The 27,106-nt window shown below is 44.0% G+C and overlaps 2 protein-coding genes and 1 long non-coding RNA gene across 13 annotated transcripts in view; all 3 read right to left on the reverse strand.

The window, feature by feature from the left end:
- LOC120033359 overlaps nt 1-3,238 on the reverse strand; it is a 53,491-nt gene extending 50,253 nt beyond the window's left edge. For 4 of the 10 annotated variants that reach the window (XM_038979671.1, XM_038979669.1, XM_038979668.1 and 1 more), the window contains exon 1: nt 3,025-3,235. In XM_038979671.1, coding sequence (XP_038835599.1) covers nt 3,025-3,091 — 67 coding nt within the window. In that variant the 5' untranslated portion in view covers nt 3,092-3,235. Of the gene's footprint in view, nt 1-3,024 lie in introns of all 10 variants that reach the window. The other 6 variants (XM_038979675.1, XM_038979674.1, XM_038979673.1 and 3 more) reach the window with 3 other exon arrangements.
- A 636-nt stretch (nt 3,239-3,874) lies between these two features.
- LOC120033452 lies at nt 3,875-9,268 on the reverse strand. The gene is made up of 3 exons (XR_005473963.1): nt 8,197-9,268; nt 7,877-7,972; nt 3,875-5,038 (listed from the first exon to the last, which is right to left on the reverse strand). It is a non-coding gene; the product is annotated as an uncharacterized LOC120033452 (long non-coding RNA).
- Nucleotides 9,269-11,096: 1,828 nt separating this feature from the next.
- Nucleotides 11,097-15,985, reverse strand: LOC120033311. Of its 2 annotated transcripts, none has more exons than XM_038979593.1 (5): nt 15,723-15,985; nt 14,344-14,637; nt 13,490-13,762; nt 13,224-13,328; nt 11,097-12,979 (listed from the first exon to the last, which is right to left on the reverse strand). In XM_038979593.1, the coding sequence occupies exons 1-5, from the start codon at nt 15,805-15,807 to the stop codon at nt 11,856-11,858; spliced, it is 1,881 nt and encodes a 626-aa protein (XP_038835521.1). In that variant the 5' UTR covers nt 15,808-15,985; the 3' UTR covers nt 11,097-11,855. The 2 variants fall into 2 exon arrangements, with proteins under 2 accessions (XP_038835521.1, XP_038835520.1); XM_038979592.1 differs by having other exon boundaries at nt 14,344-14,640; nt 15,723-15,984.
- Nucleotides 15,986-27,106: the final 11,121 nt, after the last annotated feature.

Below are 27,106 nucleotides of genomic sequence, written 5' to 3' on the forward strand. Positions count from 1 at the left end.
CTGAGGACGCGGCTGGGAATGCCGTCTGGGCCTGCAGCCTTGCGAGGGTTAACACGTTTAAATGTTTTACTCACCTCGGCTGCAGTGAAGGAGAGCCCGCAGGTTTTGGTAGCGGGCCGTGTCAGTGGCACTGTATTGTCCTCAAAGCGAGCAAAAAAGTTATAAAGTTAGTAGCCCGGGGCTAGTAGGAGCGTCTGCTCCGACGGAGGCCGGTTGAAGGCACAGCGGATGGAGTATTCGTCGGCAGACCAGTCGTGGTGGTGTGGCGGGGCGCCGTCTCGACAGAGGATCCAAGCCAGATGGCGAAAGAGGTATTGTAGAATTTAGTTTGCTAGCCGGGAGATGCGCCTGGCTCACGGCTAACTGGTGCTAGCTTCGTGGCAGGGGCGTTAGCCACTAGCTAGCTGTGAAGATCAGAAGTGGTGGTCCAGGGATTACGGCAGGAATCCGGCGTTGTAGTGGAGAGATAGTCCAATACTGGTAGATTGGCGAGTATTATCCAGGCTAAAAACAGGGCTGGTATCTGTGCAGAAGGTAAAAGCCGCTAGCAGTGGCTAACAATGACTAAATAGCTTGTAGCTAATTAGCTTGTTAGCTTCTGGTGGTTCTTGAATGTGTTCTAAAATTAAAAATAATAGCGATTCCATATCACATTGGGTGAGGCAGGTTACCGGAAGGTATAATCGAATTAAAATGGAAAAGAGTGAAAATAAAATTGAAATATATACAAAAAAGAAGAAAAATACAAAAGTACACGAGAGGACGAACAAAAACACGTCTTCACTGCTACGCCATCTTGGATCCAAATGTAACCAAATGAAGAGCGATTAACATTTACTAGGCCTACTTGTGACATGTAATGAGGAATTGATAAAAAATAAACAATCAAACGGCAAACAATTCACACAATGAAACAATGAATGGGCAAGGATTGGCGAGAGACTGCGGATTGAATTCTGGAGAGCTGAGTGCATGCATTCTGGAGAGAAACACGCCCCTCCCCTTCTTCTTGTTCTTCTTGCAACATAAAAAATTATACTCAAGACACATTATTTTCACAAATATTTTAGATTCTTATATATATATATATTTTTTTTTTTATTTAACCTTTATTTAACTAGGCAAATCAGTTAAGAACAAATTCTTATTGATGGCCAAAACTCAGTCAGCTAGACATATTGCACACCCGCTGCCCAAATCGTGGGAAAGACAAAGGCCTATGCACTAGTGAGTAGATTTTTTTTAAAGAAGCTAATGATCCTCTGTGGCTAAGTCAAGCTCTCTGGTGAAGTATTTTAATGATCCTCTGTGGCTAAGTCATGCTCTCTGGTATAGTATTTTTTGAATGTTTTCATTTAGGCAGGAGTAATTATATAAGTAATTATATAATTTTGGCAAAACAATCATCAATTTACTTTAGGGGAAGCCAGCATCCTAACTTTATATAATGATGAGATAGATACTCATGTCTCCGTGCTAATGATGGGAGTCATTGTCCCAAAGGCAGGAAGGCAGACAACAAGGTTATGTCTGCATATTATGCCCATAGGGCTTATTCTGGACTGATTTTGGCGAGAGTGAGCCCTCTCACTTCGCTGCTGAAACATGCCATACTCTTTTTTGGTCCACATAGCATCAGATACATTGTCTACAAATACTGAGACAGAGGGGAGACGTTTCGCTTGCTCGGATGCTTTATCTGAGATTGCTGGCTCTTTCTGTCGGCGTGCATCTCAGTCAAATAAATAACAAATATTTAAATATTTTATTTGGAGGGGCAAGAAGGTATGGTAGCCCCCCTAAGGCCGGTCCATATCACCGCCCCTGCCATGATCACGCAGACCCTTCTGTTGGTTTACGCCTTGGTTAGGCCAGGCCTGCGTTTCAAACTCATAAAAGACACACCCTCGTCCACTTAACCTCGCCTTATGCCCTTGGAGGAATCCCTATCAACATCTTGGACATCGGTCCAAATGATTAGCCAAACAAGGGAAGTTTGCAATGTAAGCCCCTCGGCCCTCGTTTTTGATTGAGTTTGCGAGTGTACAATTATGTTCACGTCAGGGCCTGAAACGCCCCATACTTCAATTCGCAATGATTGTACATCCACTAAGAAAAGTCAGCCGAAAATTAAAACCTCAATGTCAATATGGATAAGTCAACATACAAGTGTAAGTAAAAACTAATGTTTAAAGGTTTGAAATTGTGCTACTAATGCACATGACAGCCCAAACATGTCTCGTAAAAGTAATGATGTTTTTGTTTGGTTAGCTTTTGGAAATTGTAGAAATAAAACATTTTCCTTCAGAAGTTCTAGCTAGGCAGGCTTACATTAGTTAGCTTATTAATTTGCTAGCTATCATACAGGTGGAGTATATTAATAATGATAGAGTTCATATAAGTAGACATGCAATCATAATTGACTGTAGCGCATATAAAGCACCCACAAGCTACCAATGGCTGAAAACACAATCCTCCGGGATGAATGAGTGACGAATTTCCAGGCAAGTGCAGTCCATTTAAAAATCATTCCTTCCTCCCTTGCCCTGCAAGTGTATACAAGTGTTTGGAATGCAGCCCAAGACTTAATATTCGATCACTTCCTAAATTGTGTGTGTGTGTGTGCGCATGTGTGTGTGTGTAAAAATAATAAGGGTGCGGTCCTTATTTCTCATCGAAACCCACATAGACTTCGTTTAAAACCATTCAGACTTTCCATGTTGAAAATCACTATGAAGAGCGTGTTTAGGCTAATGTCGCTATAAAAGCTTCTTGTTTCAGATTGCCATGTTTTTTCATTGATGTGAATAACACTTGGGCGGCTTCGCGTGTTCTTGAAGTTGCAACGCACATTGTGTTCATAAGGCACATTGTAACATATCATACACCTATTGTTCATGATAGTCAAACATTATGTGATAATATTGTAGGCTATACAGGAAGCACACTATAGCACACAAGTAACATTACAAATATTAAGTAGGCCAAAAACTACGTTGGGCCTTGCCAATCGGTTCAACTTACCTCCGGAAACCACCTTTTGCGCCAGACAAATCCAAAAGTACAATCCGATGAGCGTTAGTTTGGGCATATTTGCTAATTCGTTTGTTTGTTGAGATAATAAGTAAAAGTAAATTCAAATTAGATATGCCAAAACAATGTGTGGTTCATAGTCTAGCCTACTTCTGATATTTTATTTCCTAAGGCTGTGAAAGTGAAAGTAAAATGTGGTTTAGTTCCTCCCTATTCATCACCTCTTGGTGGAAAATAAAATAACGTTCCATTTGACTTGTAAATTACGTTTAATAGCTGCAACTAAATAATATTTTATAACAAACACATTGCATTATTTATATATGTTATAATAACTTTAATAAGCAATTTTTTCTAACCAGTTCTGAAATATTCCTTCCTGTAGTCGTACTGATACATGGTCTTTGGCGCCTCCCTGTGTGTATAATTGGCTGCAACGCACAGAATTCCATATATATAGTTTAGAACTGATAGAATCTCTGCTATAATGTAACAAAACTTGGCAATACTGTCATATACAAAGGTAAATTAATAACTATAGTTAATTTAATTGTTTTCCTGTCCATTGAGTGTAAGAGAGATTTTAATTCACCAGCCTATAGCCATTCATCCACAGGCCTATATGGCATGCACACCAAAACATTGACAATATGAAATATTTTCCTCAACATAAACTCAGCAAAAAAAGAAACATCCTCTCACTGTCAACTGCGTTAATTTTCAGCAAACTTAACGTGTGTAAATATTTGTATGAACATAACAAGATTCAACACCTGAAACATAAACTGAACAAGTTCCACAGACATGTGACTAACAGAAATTGAATAATGTATCCCTGAACAAAGGGGGGGTCAAAATCAAGTAACAGTCAGTATCTGGTGTGGCCACCAGCTGTATTAAGTATTGCAGTGCATCTCCTCCTCATGGAATTTAGAATGGAGGTGTTTGTTTGGGATACGTTAGGTTCTTTCACCTACTCTCTCTCTGGACGCTCCATCTTAGTCCATTCTCTGAGGGGTTGGTGGAGACCTCTGACCGTCAGTCTGGCTGTTGTGTGTGTGTCTCTGCTGGATTCCTCCTCTTGCTCCTCTGACCCTGGCTCCACCTCAGAGTGGATGTCCTCCTGTTGTTGGTCGTCACCTTCTTATTTTCTATATCCCTCTTCTTCCTTTCCTTCATTCTGTGTCTCCTCGTCTTCCTTTTCCTCCCTCTCTGCATCTCATCTTCCCTCTGTCTCTCCCTCCGTCTCTCCATCGACATCTCTCCTTTCCTCTCCATCTCTCTCTCCCTCTGTCTCTCAGTCATTTCCTTTGTCACTTTCCTCATGTAACTCCTGGTCAGCTCGGTTCCCCCACTGTTTATCCTGAACCTGTTGGGAGTGTTAGATTGTGGTTCAGGCTGTATCCATCGCTGGCACGTGACATCTGAGGGGTCTTTGGAAGGGGTGAGATGAGTCCATCTTCTTCCTCTCCCTCACTTTCTTTCTTCACTTTCCTCTCTCTCCCTCCCCCTCTCCGTCTTCACATTCCTTAGTCGGTGTCCTCATCTAATATTTAGGCTGGTTGGAACCTCTGCCCTGATTCTAGTTGTTTAGTTTCAACTGGTTATTACTCACAGTACCACCTACGTTATCAGTAGATCCTGCCTTGTCATAGTCCAGTAATGGGTTCTTATCTCCCTCACTCTCTCTGGTTCTCACACCCTCCCTGGTCTGCGTGATCTGGTTGACTATGTCCTCTACTTTAACCCCAGATTATTGTTCCAGTAATGGCTGCTTCTCCTTCTCCCCACTCTCTGCATGGCTGGTTCCCACTGCCTTCTCTGGATCCTCTTCAGAGTGGCTGGTTCCCACTGCCTTCTCTGGAACCTCTTCTGAGTGGTCCATTCCCAGGGCTCAGCCCACATTGAGGCATGTGGATGTGATGTCTGTGTTGAGGATCAGCTGTGATACCTCCAATGGAGCAGACAGATCTGGTCTCAGGGTCTCTATTGGCTTTGCATTGGTCTAGATATGGGAATGTTAGGGAAAACAAAGGAGATGAAAGAAGGCAAAGTCAATGGTCGTAGAGGTATGGAGAGGCGGTTTATGACAAAACCTTGTCTATTTCAAATCTTCTCTCATTGATTGAGACGGGTGGGCGTGACGCATGTCATGATGACACTCACCTGTTTCGAACAATGAGAGAAGATTTGAAATAGACAATATGACGTTGTACACATTGTTGGATTACTGGAGAAAAAAATACACTGCTCAAAAAAATAAAGGGAACACTTAAACAACACAATGTAACTCCAAGTCAATCACACTTCTGTGAAATCAAACTGTCCACTTAGGAAGCAACACTGATTGACAATAAATTTCACATGCTGTTGTGCAAATGGAATAGACAAAAGGTGGAAATTATAGGCAATTAGCAAGACACCCCCAATAAAGGAGTGATTCTGCAGGTGGTGACCACAGACCACTTCTCAGTTCCTATGCTTCCTGGCTGATGTTTTGGTCACTTTTGAATGCTGGCGGTGCTTTCACTCTAGTGGTAGCATGAGACGGAGTCTACAACCCACACAAGTGGCTCAGGTAGTGCAGTTCATCCAGGATGGCACATCAATGCGAGCTGTGGCAAAAAGGTTTGCTGTGTCTGTCAGCGTAGTGTCCAGAGCATGGAGGCGCTACCAGGAGACAGGCCAGTACATCAGGAGACGTGGAGGAGGCCGTAGGAGGGCAACAACCCAGCAGCAGGACCGCTACCTCCGCCTTTGTGCAAGGAGGTGCACTGCCAGAGCCCTGCAAAATGACCTCCAGCAGGCCACAAATGTGCATGTGTCTGCTCAAACGGTCAGAAACAGACTCCATGAGGGTGGTATGAGGGCCCGACGTCCACAGGTGGGGGTTGTGCTTACAGCCCAACACCGTGCAGGACGTTTGGCATTTGCCAGAGAACATCAAGATTGGCAAATTCGCAACTGGTGCCCTGTGCTCTTCACAGATGAAAGCAGGTTCACACTGAGCACATGAGCACATGTGACAGACGTGACAGAGTCTGGAGACGCCGTGGAGAACGTTCTGCTGCCTGCAACATCCTCCAGCATGACCGGTTTGGCGGTGGGTCAGTCATGGTGTGGGGTGGCATTTCTTTGTGGGGCCACACAGCCCTCCATGTGCTCGCCAGAGGTAGCCTGACTGCCATTAGGTACCGAGATGAGATCCTCAGACCCCTTGTGAGACCATATGCTGACACATGCACATTTGTGGCCTGCTGGAGGTCATTTTGCAGGGCTCTGGCAGTGCACCTCCTTGCACAAAGGCGGAGGTAGCGGTCCTGCTGCTGGGTTGTTGCCCTCCTACGGCCTCCTCCACGTCTCCTGATGTACTGGCCTGTCTCCTGGTAGCGCCTCCATGCTCTGGACACTACGCTGACAGACACAGCAAACCTTTTTGCCACAGCTCGCATTGATGTGCCATCCTGGATGAACTGCACTACCTGAGCCACTTGTGTGGGTTGTAGACTCCGTCTCATGCTACCACTAGAGTGAAAGCACCGCCAGCATTCAAAAGTGACCAAAACATCAGCCAGGAAGCATAGGAACTGAGAAGTGGTCTGTGGTCACCACCTGCAGAACCATTCCTTTATTGGGGGTGTCTTGCTAATTGCCTATAATTTCCACCTTTTGTCTATTCCATTTGCACAACAGCATGTGAAATTTATTGTCAATCAGTGTTGCTTCCTAAGTGGACAGTTTGATTTCACAGAAGTGTGATTGACTTGGAGTTACATTGTGTTGTTTAAGTGTTCCCTTTATTTTTTTGAGCAGTGTATATTTTGGGGGGGAATAATGGAGCATTTTCTATATTCAAACGCACCTCCTGCAACCGGACATGGATATTTTAGACGATACGTTTGGCCGAATCGAGAACGAAGATGGTATCGCCAAGATAAGGTTGGTCGAAAATCCTCTGTGCTACACCAAACAGTACCTAACCTGTCACTCCCAGAAATGGATACCAAAAATCTTTGACTAAATCACATTATCTGGTTTAACAATCTGTAGCTATGAAACCGAAAAGCAACGTCAGGCGAAGTGACAGATTTCCCACAGGGCACAGACATCATTTCAACATCTAGTTTGGATTTTAATCTGGTTGAGTTGTCAACTAACTTGAATTCAACGTGATATCTGTCACGCCCTGACCTTAGAGAACCTTATTTATTCTCTATGTTTGGTTGGGTCAGGGTGTGACTCGGGTGGGAAAATCTATGCTTTCTATTTCTTTGTTGTTTTGCCGCGTGTGGTTCCCAATCAGAGGCAGCTGTCTATCGTTGTCTCTGATTGGGGATCATATATAAGTTGTGATTTTCCGTTTGAGTTTTGTGGGGTGTTATTTTCTGTTTAGTGTCTGTGCCTGACGGAACTGTTCGCTTTCGTTTTTGGATATGTTATTTTTATTTGAGTGTTTCTTGTAATAAATATCATGAACACTTTCCACGCTGCGCTTTGGTCCACTCTTCCTTCCACCGACGACGAGCGTTACAATATCAATAAAACATTTCACAATGTAATTGGATTTAGGTTCAAAGTTGGGTGAAAAAACATGAAGTTCCTTGTAAATCCAATCTGTTTTTGGCATAGATTGAACATCATCACATTTCATTTTTGGTTGAAATGACGTAAAAACAACGTAGATGCAACCAGTTTCTGCCCAGTGGGATGTTTTAGTCACAACTTAACATAATGAATAGTGTTTGACCTGAAATCATCATTTGATCCTGAGAGATTAAATCCAATTTAAAGGAGTAAAAGCAAAATAAAAACACCATATTATTACTTAAAGATGTGGGCTTACCTTTATAACACTTCTTGTAGATCAGAAATACTCCAACAACAAACAAAACTAAGGCCAGGACATCAAAAGCTGCTAGTATGGGGATCCATGGAATCCCTATAACACACATGTAAACACAAACACATGCCAGATTTATCTGTGACTGTCTCTTTGTTTCTCTCTACTCACAAACCTGCATAGTTCTCCCATCTGATATACAACAAAAGTCCCTTGCGTTCTTATCATGGGGACGTTTGGAGAGAGCTGCATATAGGGTTTGTTTATAAGAAAAGTAAAAAGATAACCAGAAACAGAAATGTCTTTAAAAAGTGTGGACTAACCAAGGTTCCTGTTCAGCACTTTAACAGCACATGACACAGTCGTTGGCAACCTTTTTGTGTTTGAACCTTTGACATGTTTTGCTCCCGAGTGGCGCAGCGGTGTAAAGCACTGCATCTCAGTGCAAGAGCCGTCACTACAGTCCCTGGTTCGAATCCAGGCTGTATCACATCCGGCCATGATTGGAAGTCCCATAGGGCGGCCCAGCGTTGTCCTGGTTTGGCTAGGGGTAGGCCGTCATTGTAAATAAGAATTTGCTCTTAATTGACTTGCCTAGTTAAATAAAGATTACATTTTTTAAATGTGTTACATCCCCGTCTTTAGCTAGTACCTAAAAAGAGGTCCCGATCCATCATTGGATCACAAGTCCCGACCTTCCATTTAGGAAACAATGACTTTACAATGAATTTCACTCTCTGCTGAAAGGTCTGTATTTTTCCACCAATCATACACCCCACTGAGCTGCTTGGTCAGCTGTCTGATAGTGATTTCTCCAGTCGTGGTGTTCAAGGATGTCTTTCCTTTAAAATCACGAAATCTCCGTATCCTGGCAGTGTCCCATTTCACCGCCTTATTTACACCATGTTTCCAGAGGATCTCCTGTAGAACTCCACCAGGGATCCCAGGGTTGATGATGACATTCCTTTGTGATGATATAACGTATTGGTGAAGCTGCAGCTGCTATGGGAAAAGAGCAGAGTTACACCCTTAGAAATATAATCATAAGTCCGGTAGGTCTACTTAAATTATATTTATATGGTTGCATCATCACTCTTAACATGCCATAGCCTTTAGTCGAGTATTAACATCTTGTCCTACCCAGTAATAACAGCCCAGTATACATTCAGCTGTGAAGTAGGCCTACCGTTCACATTTAAAATACACAATGGCACAGTCAATATAGTTCACATGTTCTTATAATGCACACCCTTAACTCGGCTCAATAGTCTGCACCCTAACAAACATTAATGAAAAACTGTCGCCCGCTGGATGGCTGTGTCAAAACATACACTGCTCAAAAAAATAAAGGGAACACTTAAACAACACAATGTAACTCCAAGTCAATCACACTTCTGTGAAATCAAACTGTCCACTTAGGAAGCAACACTGATTGACAATAAATTTCACATGCTGTTGTGCAAATGGAATAGACAACAGGTGGAAATTATAGGCAGTTAGCAAGACACCCCCAATAAAGGAGTGGTTCTGCAGGTGGTGACCACAGACCACTTCTCAGTTCCTATGCTTCCTGGCTGATGTTTTGGTCACTTTTGAATGCTGGCGGTGCTTTCACTCTAGTGGTAGCATGAGACGGAGTCTACAACCCACACAAGTGGCTCAGGTAGTGCAGCTCATCCAGGATGGCACATCAATGCGAGCTGTGGCAAGAAGGTTTGCTGTGTCTGTCAGCATAGTGTCCAGAGCATGGAGGCGCTACCAGGAGACAGGCCAGTACATCAGGAGACGTGGAGGAGGCCGTAGGAGGGCAACAACCCAACAGCAGGACCGCTACCTCCGCCTTTGTGCAAGGAGGAGCAGGAGGAGCACTGCCAGAGCCCTGCAAAATGACCTCCAGCAGGCCACAAATGTGCATGTGTCTGGTCAAACGGTCAGAAACAGACTCCATGAGGGTGGTATGAGGGCCCGACGTCCACAGGTGGGGGTTGTGCTTACAGCCCAACACCGTGCAGGACGTTTGGAATTTGCCAGAGAACACCAAGATTGGCAAATTCGCCACTGGCGCCCTGTGCTCTTCACAGATGAAAGCAGGTTCACACAGAGCACATGTGACAGACGTGACAGAGTCTGGAGACGCCGTGGAGAACGTTCTGCTGCCTGCAACATCCTCCAGCATGACCGGTTTGGCGGTGGGTCAGTCATAGTGTGGGGTGGCATTTCTTTGTGGGGCCGCACAGCCCTCCATGTGCTCGCCAGAGGTAGCCTGACTGCCATTAGGTACCGAGATGAGATCCTCAGACCCCTTGTGAGACCATATGCTGGTGCGGTTGGCCCTGGGTTCCTCCTAATGCAAGACAATGCTAGACCTCATGTGGCTGGAGTGTGTCAGCAGTTCCTGCAAGAGGAAGGCATTGATGCTATGGACTGGCCCGCCCGTTCCCCAGACCTGAATCCAATTGAGCACATCTGGGACATCATGTCTCGCTCCATCCACCAACGCCACGTTGCACCACAGACTGTCCAGGAGTTGGCGGATGCTTTAGTCCAGGTCTGGGAGGAGATCCCTCAGGAGACAAAAAAGTACAAAAAAAGTATGAATGTATGTACTTGTAAGTCGCTCTGGATAAGAGCGTCTGCTAAATGACTTAAATGTAAATGTAAATGTGAGACCATCCGCCACCTCATCAGGAGCATGCCCAGGCGTTGTAGGGAGGTCGTACAGGCACGTGGAGGCCACACACACTACTGAGCCTCATTTTGACTTGTTTTAAGGACATTACATCAAAGTTGGATCAGCCTGTAGTGTGGTTTTCCACTTTAATTTTGAGTGTGACTCCAAATCCCTGACCTCCATGGGTTGATAAATTTGATTTCCATTGATCATTTTTGTGTGATTTTGTTGTCAGCACATGCAACTATGTAAAGAAAAAAGTATTTAATAAGAATATTTCTTTCATTCAGATCTAGGATGTGTTATTTTAGTGTTCCCTTTATTTTTTTGAGCAGTGTATATTGTCAGTTAACACTAGACTGAAATCTCCTCTGTTTCACTTGAGTGCGTCTAGACTATAATTATGAATACCTGCGGGAAATATAGTCACTTACCATTCATTAATTATCTGCCACAAATGCAACAGGAGATGGTGACTAATACTATTACAGTTGGAATTGATCGTCCTTTGTCAGCCATATCCCACAAGTGAGATCCATGAAGTCAAAGTGATAGGGTTATTTCTTCTTTTTTATACGGGCCTACGCCTCAGGCATTATTGAAAGTCGGGACAAAATAAAATTTCTCACAACTTTTTAAAAATATTAACATTTGAAATATGTCTTATTTTTATAGAGCAAAGTATCAGCACTCACACCATGTAAAGGATCAAAGCTCTTAATTAAACATTTTTTTCATAAAATGCACTTAAAAATACAAAATGTATGTTGGTATAAAAAATGTACTGTATACTGTACCAACACAATACATTATGTTGATGTGCTATAATACAGTGGTGAAAAGTACCCAATTGTCATACTTGAGTAAAAGTACAGATACTTTAATAGAAAATGACTAAAGTAAAAGTCTAAAGATAATTGGTTTTAAATACACTTGAACTAATTTTGTCTAAATATAAGAGAAACAAAGCATCCCCGTACAGAGCCTAACATTTTTGTTTAACAAACTATTTCAACAACTGCTTTTCAACTGGTTTCTCCTGGTACAGAGGCTGTAGCTGTACTGGTCTCTGTTGGAGTATCTGAGCTACTCTCTATTGCTCTACAAGTTGTATCTGAACTGGTGTCTACTGGTCCAGAGGGTGCACCTGAACTGGACTTTCCTGGATTGGATAGTGTACCACTGTCCATCTTTGGACTAAATGCTGTGGCTCTGAGACCAGCTGACAATCCTGGACTGCTTCTATCAGGAGTGTCTGTCCTGTCTGACACTGAGCTAGTGGGTCCTCAGACCTGATAGGTCAGGTGTTCCTCACTCTACCTGACTACTGCTCTTCTGGGTTTCCATTGTCTTCACTACGCTTCCTTGTTCTACACCCATCTGGTTGCTATGTCTTTTAGATGATGGTTTTGGGGCGAGAGGTGGTCGGGGGGCTTTGCGGGGGAGTGTTTGTTTGGGAGAAGTTGGGCTCTTTCCTTCCTCTCCCTTCCCTCCTTTCTGTGTCTCCTCTCCTTTCATCCCTCTGTCTTCTTCCTCTCCTTTCATCTGCTCTTCTTCATTATTTTCCATCTCTCTCTCCTGTCCCTTTTTTTCTCCTCCATCACCTCTCCTATCTGTCTCTTCTTGTCCCTCTCCCTCCACTCTCACTGAATCATCTCCTACTACCTTCTCTTTCTCAACGTGTTCTCCCTCCTCTCTTGTCCCCGCCTCCTTTCCTCCACTCTCCTCCCCTGTGTCTAAGGTTTTCTGGGACATAAGCTGTCCATCTCCCTCTCCATCTCCCTCTGTGCCATAACCACTCATGCTTTGGTCAGGTCCTCTCCCATGATGCTCTCTGCTATGCTGTGTCTCCAGAATCTGTGGGTACGGTGAATTATAGTTAAGGCTGCTCCGAGGTGGCTTCGGAGGAGCAGTTTGGCCGGTATCCTCGGTAATACTCCCCAAGGTAACGTTCATGTTCTGTTTGGATTCTGCGTTCTGCTCTTTTTCTTCCCTCTGTCTCTTTCCGGACTCCCAACCGCTAACCTGATTCTGGTTGTTCAGTTTGAATGGGATATTACTCACAATAACATCTGAATCAGTGGATCCTGCCTTGTCTAGTAATGGTTTCTTCTCTCCCTCTCCCTCTCCCTCTCCCTCTCCCTCTCCCTCTCCAGTTTTCACAGCCTTGCTGGTCTGGTTGGTCTGATTGACCCTGTCCTTTACACTTGTGTTCCAAGTAAGTTCTTCATCTAGTAATAGCTTTTTCTCCTCTTCCCCAATCTCTGCCTGGCTGATTGCCACCGCCTTCTCTCGATCCTCTTCAAGATGGCTGGCATTCCCTGTTCTCCACAAATCTAGTGGAACAGGGATGTCATGACCGGATTGGAAAGTATCAGCTGTGGTGTCACCAAGGGAGCCGACAGATCTTGATTGATCCACAGAATTAGCTTGGCCTTAGTTACAAAAACAAGGGAGAGGAAAGAAGGGAAGTCAATGGGTATGCAGGTATGGAGCGACTAGAGGGCTTAGAAAGAAAGGGAAATGCAAGTTCGGACAAAGTGACAGATTTTCTTCAGTTGATTATGAGTCTAAACCGAACACAATGAATCAAAACCATGTCAATACAACTTTAAGGAGACTCCTAATAAAGAACCCTGTTATAAGGTATTACTGTACTTATTTTAAAACTGGGCTTACCTTTGGAACGCTTCTTGATGAGCCAGACCACAACAGCAACTACAACAGCAACCAACAGCAAGACACCTACACCAATACCAGTGTATATGTACATCTCAGGATTACCTGACACACACACATTCAGACAGATACACACAGGTCAGGTCACATGGTCAGTGGAAATTGAACAAAGGAATTCTCATTCCTTTATCAACAGCATTGAAATACATGATTTAAACTTGACTAAATATTCCAAAAGAATGGTATTCACTTCACAAAACCCAAACCTTCTATATCTCGGCTATCTCTCTTGGCCAGGCAGTCGTTGCTGTTGTAGGTCTGTGTCTTCTCACTGACTGGGTTTCTGGCCTTACAGCTGTAGCTGTCTGACTCTGGGGATGTGGTGTTGTAGTGCTGTCCACTCTGCTCGTGGCTCCACATCTCCCCCTGGTGGTCAGGCCAAGACCAGCGGTACTCCACCAGTGGACCCTGAGCACTGCAGAAAAGTGTTGCCACGGTACCGTTCAATTCACAGGTGACTTCAGGTTGTGATACTGGGTCTGTGGATGGAAATGGAGGAGTATGTCACATAGCAGAGAACACGTGGTGGTGCACATACACTGTACACACACACACAATGTACACACACACACACACAGTACACCCCCCCCACACACACTGTACACACTGTACACCCACACACACTGTACACACTGTACACCCACACACACACACACTGTCTCTCTCTCTTTACAATGTGTTTGTGTTCCCAGTCTCTCTGTTAGCTTAGTGACAACTGTTTTTACTGAAAGTCTTGCACAATCATGGAAATGTCGACATTATTTCCTCCCTCTCTCTCGCTATCTCTCCACAAACCGGAATGGCTGGTTCTAGGTAAGGGCATCTGATGTGATTGCTATCACCCTGGAATTCTTATCATGGGGACTTGTGGAGAGCGCGGCATAGGTTTAGTTTATGTTTGAGAAATTAAATCAAAACAAAACCAGAAACTAAATGTTTTCAAAAGTGAGCAGCTCTTCAACAGTACTTATCATACTACAACAAGCCAGTGGTTGCCAACCAAGTGACTTTATGACCCAAACGTCGGTCCTGATTCATCCTTTAGGAAACCCTGACTCACCAATGACTTCCACTCTCTGCTGAAAGGTCTGTATTTTTCCACTAATCATACACTCTGCCTCATACACCCCGCTGAGCTGCTTGGTCAGATGTCTGATAGTGATTTCTCCTGTTGTACTGTTCAATGATGTCCTCCCTTTAAAATCACGAAATTCCCATATCCCGGCAGTGTTCCATTCCACCGCCTTATTTACACCATGTTTCCAGAGGATCTCCTGTAGAACTCCACCACGGATCCCAGGATTGATGATGACATTGCCGTTTGTGATGACATAACGGGTGGTGGACGGTCCAGCTGCTATGGGATGAGAACAGAGTTACACCACAGTTAACATGACATAGTCACATTGCCCTCATACGGTATAAATGGGCTGAGTTATTGTAGGGAACAATGTTATTACCCTGTAATACAACCGTCTTCCCCCTAGTTTATTTTCTAGACAGTGCACAATGGCCCCAAAAGCAACACCTGGCACAAAATGCAGTAACTAAAACCCAAAATATTGTAGGGCGGGGAAACAGAAGGTGTGGGGAATAGATGGTGGGTAAACTCGAGCTAGGCTAGTAATTAGCCTAAATTCAGTTGTAGTATTTTCCAGTGGTATAAAGTACTTAAGTAAAACTACTAAAAGTACTACTTAAGTCATTTTGGGGGGTATCTGTACTTTACTATTAATATTTTGACAACTTTTACTTTTACATTCCTAAATAAAATAATGTAAAAATTACACCATACATTTTCCCTGACACCCAAAAGTACTTGTTACATTTTGAATGCTTAGCAGACAGGAAAATGGGTCAATTCAAACACATCAAGAGAACATCACTGGTCATCCCTACTGCCTCTGATCTGGCTCACTTAACACAAACGTGTCCTTTGTAAATGATGTCTGAGTGTTGAAGTGTGCCCCTGGCCAAACACAAATGCTTCCTTAATATAAGGAATGTGAAATGATTTATACTTTTACTTTTGATACTTAAGTATATTTAAAACCAAATGCTTTTAGACTTTTACTCATGTAGTATTTTACTGGGTAACTTTCACTTTTACTTGTGCAATTTTCTACTAAGGTATCTTTACTTTTACTCAAGTATGACAAGTATGTACTCTTTCCACCACTGGTATTTTGAATAACTTTTTATGTCAACAAAAGAAAATACTTTCGTAAGCAAAAGTAATAGAAACGGGCTAACAATACCAAATGTATTCCTAGGACAATCCATCAAGGGATTTTTCTAGGACAGGAGAGTAGTGAAGGAGCGTCGATCATGGATCAGCGCGTCCAAACACTTGGTCTCACTAGACTGAAATCTCAGTTTTCTGTAATTGTGTCTCGATTTATAAATAGTCTACTAGTCCGGAGAAATACATTCACTTACCATTGACGAATTGTCCGCCATAAATGCAACAGAATATAGTGACTAGGCCTATTATACTGGGAGTTGATATTCCTTGGTCAGCCATCGCCCGCAGGTGCGATCCATATGAAAGTGAAAGTGTTGTTGTTTCTCTTGAGGACTATTATGGGTTTGTCGTGCGTGTGGATGCTCACATGGAATGTAGTCGACCACGGTGGCCTGCTGAAGTCATCCGAGGTCAAAGAAAGGACATTTGGATGAAAAAACTCTCTTTGACTGGCTAACATTAGAAAAACGTACAACAATTCGGGGTTTGGGGGGGAATGCAATTGGAATTTCCAAAGTGCAGGTGATGCAACTAACTTTATTGAACACTAGATGTCAGCATAGTTCTACAATCCATGAAAACTGTAGTTCACTGGCTTGCTCCATTCAAATTCAAGACCAATCACCTACCCTGGGTACTTCTGGTAGATTGAGGAAAGGAAAGGTATCAACACATCCTGCCATGTTGCTTTCACTTGTCCAATCCTTTCAGATGTGCTCTCCAGTAGGTATAAAGGGCTCAGTTTGGAATTGGTAAGTGATTACAGTGTATGAGCGTGCCACTCCTAAGTACAGACCCAGGGTCAGTTTTGTATGACGTTATGTTGAGAATGGAAAAGCTGATCAGGACGTGCCTGAGAAAATGCCTGTGTTGATACTGATGAGAAGATGAGTTTGTTTGAAGCTTATTTTAAGACATGGCATCTCTGCACTGCTGAGGGAGTAGATACATACAGGGCCTGCTGGTTGGATCATTTCCTCTTCTGAGACACACACACACACAATAGTAATTGTTGGATCAGTTATTTGAGAAGAGGATGTCTATTGATTTTAAATAGCATGCTTTTCATTTAAATGATCATTAAATAGGGTCAATCTGGTCAATTAAAAAGGTCTTACCCATTGATGGTCACATTCATGGATTGCTATTGAATCTTTACATTTGATCACAATTGATTTGAGCAATATTAGGAAGAAAATGAACAATGACGTGGCTAACTATAATGTCTTTGAAAATGTCTCTTCTGAGGTGCCTTCATTGCGTGTCCTCTTGTAAAAGTAACAGTGTAATCTGCTTTAAAAAAACTTTCTTTGCACAATTTGGCGTTGCAATTTCGTCTCATTATTGGAATGTTATGTATGGATGTTGTAAATGCTATTGAGATATTTTAAGATAATTATGTGGTACAATGCATATTAAATATTAAAACTATTAAAGTAATAGGTCTACAATGTCTCCAATCTTGTTTTGTATGTGGGAGAGACCAGGCGCTCAGAACTCTTCATTTTGACAGGTGTTAATGCAGCAGGACAGTAATCATTGAGGATAGCAGGGTTGCTCTTCTTGGGCACTGGGCATACGCTGAACCATTTCAGCATATGCCCAGTTTTTTTCCATGTCATTGATATGTAAGTGTAGTGTACATTATCTGTCATCAGTAAGTCTTTGTATGACACCACGTTTCCTCTGCTATGTGACATTCACCACAATTTCGGTTCAGACCCAGTATAACAACCTGAAGTCACCTGTGAATTGAATGGTGCCATGGCAACACTTCGCTGCAGCGCTGAGGGTCCATTGGTGGAGTACCGCTGGTCTTGGTCTGACCACCAGGGGGTGATGTAGAGCCAGGAGCAGGCCCGCACTACAACATCCCATCCCCAAAGTCAGACAGCTGCACTACATGACGAAAAGTATGTGGACACCTGCTCGTCGGACATCTCATTCCAAAATCATGGGCATTAATATGGAGTTCCCCCTTTGCTGCTATAACAGCCTCCAGTCTTCTGGAAAGGCTTTCCACTAGATGCTGGAACATTGCTGCAGGGACAAGAGCATTAGTGAGGTTGGGCACTAATGTTGGGCGATTAGGCCTGGCTTGCTGTCGGCGTTCCAATTCATCCCAAAGGTGTTTGATGGGGTTGAGGTCAGGGCTCTGTGTAGGCCAGTCAAGTTCTTCCACACCGATCTTGACAAGCAATTTCTGTACAGACCCCACTTTGTGCACAGGGCCATTGTCATGCTGAAACAAGAACGGGCCTTACCCAAACTGTTGCCACAAAGTTGGAAGCACAGAATTGTTTAAAATGTAATTGTATGCTGTAGTGTTAAGATATCCCTTCAATGGAACTAAATATCCTAGCCCGAACCATGAAAAACAGCCCCAGACCATTATTCCTCCTCCACCAAACTTTACAGTTTGCATTATGCATTTGGGCAGGTAGCGTTCTCCTGGCATCCGACAAACCCAGATTCTTCCGTCGGACTGCCAGATGGTGAAGCGTGATTCATCACTCCAGAGAACAACTTTCCACTGCTCAAGAGTCCAATGACGGTGAGCTTTACACCACTCTAGCTGACACTTGGCATTGCGCATGGTGATCTTAGGCTTGTGTGCGGCTGGTCAGCCTTGGAAACCCATTTCATGAAGCTTCCGACTAACAGTTATTGTGCTGACGTTGTTTCCAGAGGCAGTTTGGGACTCGATAGTGAGTGTTGCAACCAGGGACAGGCGAGCACTCGGCAGTCCCGTTCTTTGAGCTTGTGTGGCCTACCACTTTGTGCCTGAGCCGTTGTTGCTCATAGATGTTTCCACTTCACAATAACAGCACTTACATTTGACCGGGGCAGCTCTAGTAGGTCAGAAATTGGATGAAGTGACTTGTTGGAAAGGTGGCATCCTATGATGGTGCCACGTTTGAAAGTCACTGAGATGTGCAGTAAGGCCGTTCTACTGTCAATGTTTGTCTATGGAGATTGCATGGCTGTGTGCTCAATTTTATATACCTGTCAGCAACGGGTGTGGCTGAAATAGCCAAATCCACTAATTTGAAGAGGTGTCCACATACTTTGTATTTATAGTGTACCTACACCTGTGAGGTCAAAAACCCCATCAGTGAGAAGACACATGCCTCAGTAAAAATACTGTTTGGCCACAGGTAAACTCAATATCTGAGTGATATAGTGATACAGAGGATTTGGGTTTTGTAAAGTAAATACCATTCTGTTAATATACTCAGACAGGGTTCAATCATGTCCAAGTATTTTGATGCTGCTGGTGAAGGAATAAATTATTCCAGTTTTCACTAACCATGTGACCTTACCTGTGTCTGTCTGTGTGTGTGTGTGTGTGTGTGTGTGTGTCAGGTAATCCTACATTGCTATTGGTTCAGGTGTCTTGCTGTTGGTTGCTGTTGTGGTCTGGCTCATCAAAAAGCATCCCAAAGGTAAGCCACAGTCTTAATTAAGTACAGTAATACCTTATAACAAGGTTCTGTATTATGAGTCTTTTGAAGTTGTAGTGACATTGTGTTGATTCATTGTGTTCGGTTTAGACTCATAATCCACTGACGAAAATACGCTTTGGAATGACATTTCTGATCTGAGATCTGGCGGCTTTCTTGGAGAGGAAGATAGACAGGGAGATGAAGAGGGAGATGGAACATTTTTGTCACAGAAAGTCCTCATCTCTGACACAGGAGGAGAGCAGAGTAAATGAGGCAGATACAATAGAGGAGGGAGAAGATGGTGTGAAACAGAGGGTACTTTAGTTTAGAAGATGATTCAGTGACAGAGGAGGGAGAGGGGCAAAAAGAGATAGATAGGAGAGATGATGGAGGACTGAAAAGACTGAAAAGAATGGAGAAGAGCAGGTGAAAGGAGAGGGAGAAGAAAGGAGAGGAGACACAGAAAGGAGGGAAGGAATAGGAAGGAAAGAGCCCAACTTCTCCCAAACAAACACTACCACCTCTCACCCCAAAACCATCATCTATAAGAACCTATCATTGCTATCAGTACTCAGGTAGACAGAGAGGGAGGAACACCTGGCTTATCAGGTCTGAGGACCCACTAGCTCAGTGTCAGACAGTACAGACACTCCTGATAAAAGCAGTCCACGATTGTCAGCTGGTCTCAGAGCCACAGCATTTAGGTACACTATCTACTCCAGTAAAATAGACTTCAGGTGCACCTTCTGGACCAGTAGACTCCAGATCAGATACCACATGTACAGCCATAGAGAGTAGCTCAGATACTCTGTCTACTCTACTTCACATGGAAGTATAGATAAACCCTCTGTACCAACAGAGACCAGTACAGCTACAGACTCTGTACCAGGAGAAACCAGTTGAAAAGCACTTGTTGAATTTATAGTTTGTTTGACAAATATTTTGATTCTGTACAGGGAAGGTTTGTTTCTCTTTAGTAAACTCCTATCTCTTTTGGCTCATTATGTACCATATTGTTATGTATACACTACAGCACAGTTTCCCAAACTCTGTCCTCTGGACCCCAAAGGGTGCATGTTTAGTTTTTTGCCCTAACACTGCACAGCTGATTCAAATAATAAAAGCTTGATGATTAGTTGATTATATAAATCAGCTGTGTAGTGCTAGGGCAAAATGTGCACCCCTTGGGGTCCTGAGGACCGAGTTTGGGAAGCCCTGTGTCACGCCTGCTCACGCTCCCCTCCCTGGCGCTCGAAGGTTCCTGGGTCCCCAGCATTACGCACTCCTGCCACCATCAGTATGCACACCTGCCTTTCCCCGTCACTCACATCAGCGTATTATTGGACTCAATCACCTGTTTATTACCTCCCCTATATTTGTCAGTTCCCCATCTCTGTTCCCCGCTGCTGCATCGATTGTCGTTTGTCATTGTGTATCCGTGTGCTGACGCTGTTCCTGTCTTGGTCGTTGTCTGTTCCTCATTAAATGTCAACTCCCCGTACCTGCTTCTCACCTCCAGCCAGGAATATTCCAGAAGTGGTTAGAATTTTTATTATTATAGCAAATAAACATAATGCAATGTGTTGGTATACAGTGTGATTGTATTGCAACTATTAAACATGATTTACAAGTCAAATGGAATGTTATTTTATGTTCCACCAAGAGGCATAGCTGCGGGGACTAGGGGTGCTGAAGGTGCTGCAGCACTGCCTTGAAGAAAAAAAAGTTGTGCACTGGGTCTTTACTAGAAATGGCAGTCTGCATTCTGTTCAGGAAGATTGAGTGCTTTGGGGGTGGGGTTCAAACTGGCGCAAAGCAACCGAGACGTTAAGAGAACATGAAAAGTAAAAAATTAACTGCTCTGGGCTGCACACCAACCAGTGCTTTGCTGTCAGATTTGGCTGCTACTTAACAGTGCACTGATAGGAATTTCCCGGATCTGTTGTTCCGATCCATTCGCTTTCTCAGCCGCAAGGGAGTCCCGTTCAGAGGCGACACAACTCGTGATGGTTTACTTAACGACTTCATAATAGAACTCACATACAATCTACCCAAGGAACAGGAATGGCTTATGAGAAGAGACAACTGGATGTCAGATACAATTCAGAATGAGATGGTTCAACAATCAATCAATCAAGTTTATTTTATATAGCCCTTCGTACATCAGCTAATATCTCGAAGTGCTGTACAGAAACCCAGCCTAAAACCCCAAACAGCAAGCAATGCAGGTGTAGAAGCACGGTGGCTAGGAAAAACTCCCTAGACAGGCCAAAACCTAGGAAGAAACCTAGAGAGGAACCAGGCTATGAGGGGTGGCCAGTCCTCTTCTGGCTGTGCCGGGTGGAGATTATAACAGAACATGGCCAAGATGTTCAAAATGTTCATAAATGACAAGCATGGTCAAATAATAATCAGGAATAAATGTCAGTTGGCTTTTCATAGCCGATAATTAAGAGTTGAAAACAGCAGGTCTGGGACAGGTAGGGGTTCCATAACCGCAGGCGGAACAGTTGAAACTGGGACAGCAGCAAGGCCAGGTGGACTGGGGACAGCAAGGAGTCATCATGCCCGGTAGTCCTGACGTATGGTCCTAGGGCTCAGTTCCTCCGAGAGAGAGAAAGAAAGAGAGAAGGAGAGAATTAGAGAGAGCCAAGATGTTCAAAATGTTCATAAATGACAAGCATGGTCAAATAATAATCAGGAATAAATGTCAGTTGGCTTTTCATAGCCGATCATTAAGAGTTGAAAACAGCAGGTCTGGGACAGGTAGGGGTTCCATAACTGCAGGCAGAACAGTTGAAACTGGAACAGCAGCAAGGCCAGGTGGACTGGGGACAGCAAGGAGTCATCATGCCCAGTAGTCCTGACGTATGGTCCTAGGGCTCAGGTCCTCCGAGAGAGAGAGAGAAGGAGAGAATTAGAGAGAGCATACTTAAATTCACACAGGACACTGGATAAGACAGGAGAAGTACTCCAGATATAACCAACTGGCCCTAGCCCCCCGACACAAACTACTGCAGCATAAATACTGGAGGCTGAGACAGGAGGGGTCAGGAGACATTGTGGCCCCATCCGATGATACCCCCGGACAGGGCCAAACAGGAAGGATATAACCCCACCCACTTTGCCAAAGCACAGCCCCCGCACCACTAGAGGGATATCTTCAACCACCAACTTACAATCCTGAGACAAGACCGAGTATAGCCCACAAAGATCTCCACCACAGCACAAACCAAGGGGGGGCGCCAACCCAGACAGGAAGATCACGTCAGTAACTCAACCCACTCAAGTGACGCACCCCTCCTAGGGACGGCATGAAAGAGCGCCAGTAAGCCAGTGACTCAGCCCCTGTAATAGGGTTAGAGGTAGAGAATCCCAGTGGACGGGAACCGGCCAGGCAGAGACAGCAAGGGCGGTTCGTTGCTCCAGAGCCTTTCCGTTCACCTTCACACTCCTGGGCCAGACTACACTCAATCATATGACCTACTGAAGAGATAAGTCTTCAGTAAAGACTTAAAGGTTGAGACCGAGTCTGCGTCTCTCACATGGGTAGGCAGACCATTCCATAAAAATGGAGATCTATAGGAGAAAGCCCTGCCTCCAGCTGTTTGCTTAGAAATTCTAGGGACAATTAGGAGGCCTGCGTCTTGTGACCGTAGCGTACGTGTAGGTATGTACGGCAGGACCAACTCGGAAAGATAGGTAAGAGCAAGCCCATGTAACGCTTTATAGGTTAACAGTAAAACCTTGAAATCAGCCCTTGCCTTAACAGGAAGCCAGTGTAGGGAAGCTAGCACTGGAGTAATATGATCAAATTTCTTGGTTCTAGTCAGGATTCTAGCAGTCGTATTTAGCACTAACTGAAGTTTATTTAGTGCTTTATCCGGGTAGCCGGAAAGTAGAGCATTGCAGTAGTCTAACCTAGAAGTAACAAATGCATGGATTCATTTTTCTGCATCATTTTTGGACAGAAAATTTCTGATTTTTGCAATGTTACGTAGATGGAAAAAAGCTGTCCTTGAAACAGTCTTGATATGTTCGTCAAAAGAGAGATCAGGGTCAAGAGTAACGCCGAGGTCCTTCACAGTTTTATTTGAGACGACTTTACAACCATCAAGATTAATTGTCAGATTTAACAGAAGATCTCTTTGTTTCTTGGGACCTAGAACAAGCATCTCTGTTTTGTCCGAGTTTAAAAGTAGAAAGTTTTCAGCCATCCACTTCCTTATGTCTGAAACACAGGCTTCTAGCGAGAGCAATTTTGGGGCTTCACCATGTTTCATTGAAATGTACAGCTGTGTGTCATCCGCATAGCAGTGAAAGTTAACATTATGTTTTCGAATAACATCCCCAAGATGTAAAATATATAGTGAAAACAATAGTGGTCCTAAAACGGAACCTTGAGGAACACCGAAATGTACAGTTGATTTGTCAGAGGACAAACCATTCACAGAGACAAACTGATATCTTTCCGACAGATAAGATCTAAACCAGGCCAGAACTTGTCCGTGTAGACCAATTTGGGTTTCCAGTCTCTCCAAAAGAATGTGGTGATCGATGGTGTCAAAGGCAGCACTAAGGTCTAGTAGCACGAGGACAGATGCAGAGCCTCGGTCTGACGCCATTAAAAGGTAATTTACCACCTGCACAAGTGCAGTCTCAGTGCTATGATGGGGTCTAAAACCAGACTGAAGCATTTCGTATACATTGTTTGTCTTCAGGAAGGCAGTGAGTTGCTGCGCAACAGCTTTTTCTAAAATTTTTGAGAGGAATGGAAGATTCGATATAGGCCGATAGTTTTTTATATTTTCCGGGTCAAGGTTTGGCTTTTTCAAGAGAGGCTTTATTACTGCCACTTTTAGTGAGTTTGGTACACATCCGGTGGATAGAGAGCCGTTTATTATGTTCAACATAGGAGGGCCAAGCACAGGAAGCAGCTCTTTCAGTAGTTTAGTAGGAATAGGATCCAGTATGCAGCTTGAAGGTTTAGAGGCCATGATTATTTTCATCATTGTGTCAAGAGATATAGTACTAAAACACTTAAGTGTCTCTCCCGATCCCAGGCCCTGGCAGAGCTGTGCAGATCCAGGACAGCTAAGCCCTGGAGGAATACGCTGATTTAAAGAGGAGTCCGTAATTTGTCTCACGCCGTGCAGCTGTCTCACGCCGTGCAGAGGGAGATTGTGTCGCGCGTGTCAGAGTGTTCATTCTATGGCCTGACTGCTGATGGCACCACTGACATGAGCACCATGGAACAATTATCATGCAATCTCCAGTACGTCGACCACACACTGTGAGTTTTGGGGATTTTACAACGCTTCCGACTCTACCGCTGAAACTCTGTTACTGTGGGTGAAGGACATCTTTTTGCATTTAAACATTCCAATGGTATGTCTCCAGGGTTACTGCTTTTTCAGGAGTAGAGGCTCAACTGAAAGAGGTACTGTATGTCCATGTATGTGCACAGTATTAACCATTCCCTCGATCTGGTTTTGAAAGAAGTTGCGTGCGAGGTGAGCCTTGTGGCTGACACACTGAACTTTGTTCAGGGCTTGGCAGTCTTCATACGGGAGTCACACGAGCGCAAACAGTTGTACAACAGTTGTACGAGTCAATTTCTGGTGTGGAAGAAGTAGTGACCAACATCCTTGGCTTGTGTCCAACCAGGTGGTGCGTGCGTACAAGTGACACGAGTGTCAAGGGGGAAACAAGGGCAAAAATCAGGGGACGGCACAAACAGGCGCTCAAAGGAAGAACCTACTTCGGCATACTGTGTTGTGAAGCACAACGGCCTTGTGAGGCAGTTGCCAGGACCCTACAGGGCACCAACACGAGTGCACTTGGCACCCTCAAATGTGTCAATGTGCTGAGGGAATGGGTCAGGGCACTAAGAGAAGAGAGTGTCGTGGAGGAGATGACAGCCAAGGCTTGTATTAAAATACAATTTAATTCAGTGTGGACAAATAGGTATTGTTCCTGTGGATACACTCCAATCGTCTCCACTTAAATTGATAGATTATCTTTTAGTGTAAATGTGTAACAAAATGCTGGAAAAATGAACATGCACCCTCAAAAGATATGTGGTTAGGTCTATGCAGGGAACTTTCTGACAAGGAGAGAATTACATCAATCTTACAACATAGACAGCATAGGTATGAAGATGTCTGGTCAGAGTTCCTGACATATCGGACGGGTCTTATTCTGTCATTTCTGTCCTTTTTGTTTGTTTCTGTTGTTTTTGTGTGGCTTAATCCAAATGGTATACTTATTCAGACTCTTGAAATATGTGCTCTATACAGCCAAAATGTACCCTTAACATGTGAATGTAACTGCCCTCCTTAGTAAAGACAGCAAAGATAAGTTGTGTATGTATGGTACATGTTCTTCATGTGCTCTTTAATAAAAATGAATGTAAAAAACAACAATTTAATTCAATGAATGACACACATAGACAACACAAGGCTAAACCACCTGCAAGACATAATGTACTAATATAACATGTAAAATTAATAAAACAAACATAATAAAATAACAATTATGACAATGACAACCTGATTCAAATGTTAACAATGATTCCATTATAACCAAGGTGACGGCATGTGCTACCCAATCGGCCTCAAAATGCCCACAGACAACTCTCCCCCAAGTGTGAGCAGAACTCCAGCCCACTATCGCCACACAATGGAGACCAAGGTTGTGGCACCTGAAGCAGTAGAACTCAGGTGGAGTTCTTTGAAGCAGTGGATCTGGTGCAATCTGAGGTTGAGAGAAGATTTGACAGGAAGGGCTAGGGATGGCAGCAAGATGAGAAAAAACAGTCCGTGACGCAGCAAAAGGAAGCAGAACTACACTGGATTCAAAGTCTCTTGACTCCCTTCACCTTCCCACACAGCTAGACACAGGCCGTTTGGTGCTCCAACTCCACATCCTGGGAGATGTCTCAAAACAGACCCAATGCAGCTCTGTGCCAGAGGTTTCCTTAACCGTGGCCCAACTTCATCCACAAACAAGAGAAGTAGAAATGCTTATCAAACTGGGCCTTTGTTTACCTATCTCTGTCGCAATCTCGGAGAGGACGTTCTCCACCCTTCGCCGCCTCAAGACATAGATCCGCAGCACAACACAGAAAAGGACACACCTGATCATTATGCAGGTTCTGGCGGACATTCTGGGCACATTCCTTGATACGGGCCTTCATCAGTGTCTCCCCAGAGCGCAAGGCCACTTTTGGTGTTGTTATGACTGCCAGCGGCTGTCCCTGGCTGCAGCACGAGGTAAGTCCCGGGCTGCAGCACGAGGTAAGTCCCGGGCTGCAGCACGAGGTAAGTCCCGGGCTGCAGCCATGCAGTTAATATTCCTTATTCAATGCGTTTATTAGGGATGTATTAGTTGTTTTTTTTGCTGTGTTTCAAAATGTCTTATTATTGCCATGTTTTTAATATTTCTCCCCAATTGCGATCTTGTCTCATCGCTGCATCTCCCGAACGGGCTCGGGAGAGGCGAAGGTTGAGTCTTGCATCCTCCGAAACATGACCTGCCAAGCCGTGCTGCTTCCTAACACCCGCTCGCTTAACCCGAAAGCCAGCCGTACCAATGTGTCAGAGGAAACACTGTTCAACTGATGACCAAAGTCAGCTTGCCGGCGCTCCTTTAAGGCAGTTGTTGTGTTGTGGTTAGTTAAACAATAATTTCTAATGATTGTGTGCTTTAATGGGAGGTTCTGGTGATAAGTGAGTCCACGTTGCTGGATTTAGTTTGATGGCACCAGGTCGATTATGTACGCGGTGCGCTCATGATTAATGCTCTTATTTATTCAGTTGCGAGGGGTTGGAGTCTGACACTCTCTGCTGTATGATAGACCATTTAGTTTGAGGTGAGTCGTGTCTCTCTTTCCCCCTCTTCTCTTCTCCTTGTGGTGGACATTAAGAGATCTAGAGCAGTGGACGCGATAGTCTTTTACTATTATTTTCTATTAGTTTACAATTCTAAACAGGGAATGGGAACACTATCAAATTAGGAACACGACATTCTCTCACCTTCGGCTCATAGGATTACTCCTGCATATGTCAAACATGTAGGCTTAGGCTACTAGCCCACTAAGCAACACAGTGCTGTTGCGCTTTCCACCTGTC

The sequence above is a fragment of the Salvelinus namaycush genome, chromosome 40 (genome assembly GCF_016432855.1).
Source record: "Salvelinus namaycush isolate Seneca chromosome 40, SaNama_1.0, whole genome shotgun sequence".
NCBI classification, from domain to species: domain Eukaryota; kingdom Metazoa; phylum Chordata; class Actinopteri; order Salmoniformes; family Salmonidae; genus Salvelinus; species Salvelinus namaycush.

Bases quoted from the DNA above. Each gene is read 5' to 3' on its own strand.
- LOC120033311 (XM_038979592.1), bottom strand. From the start codon at position 15,807: ATGGCTGACCAAGGAATATCAACTCCCAGTATAATAGGCCTAGTCACT. The intron at 14,641-15,722 runs GTAAGTGAATGT...CTCATCCCATAG, and splicing joins TGGCGGACAATTCGTCAATG to CAGCTGGACCGTCCACCACC. The intron at 12,980-13,223 runs GTAAGCCCAGTT...TTTGTAACTAAG, and splicing joins CATCAAGAAGCGTTCCAAAG to GCCAAGCTAATTCTGTGGAT.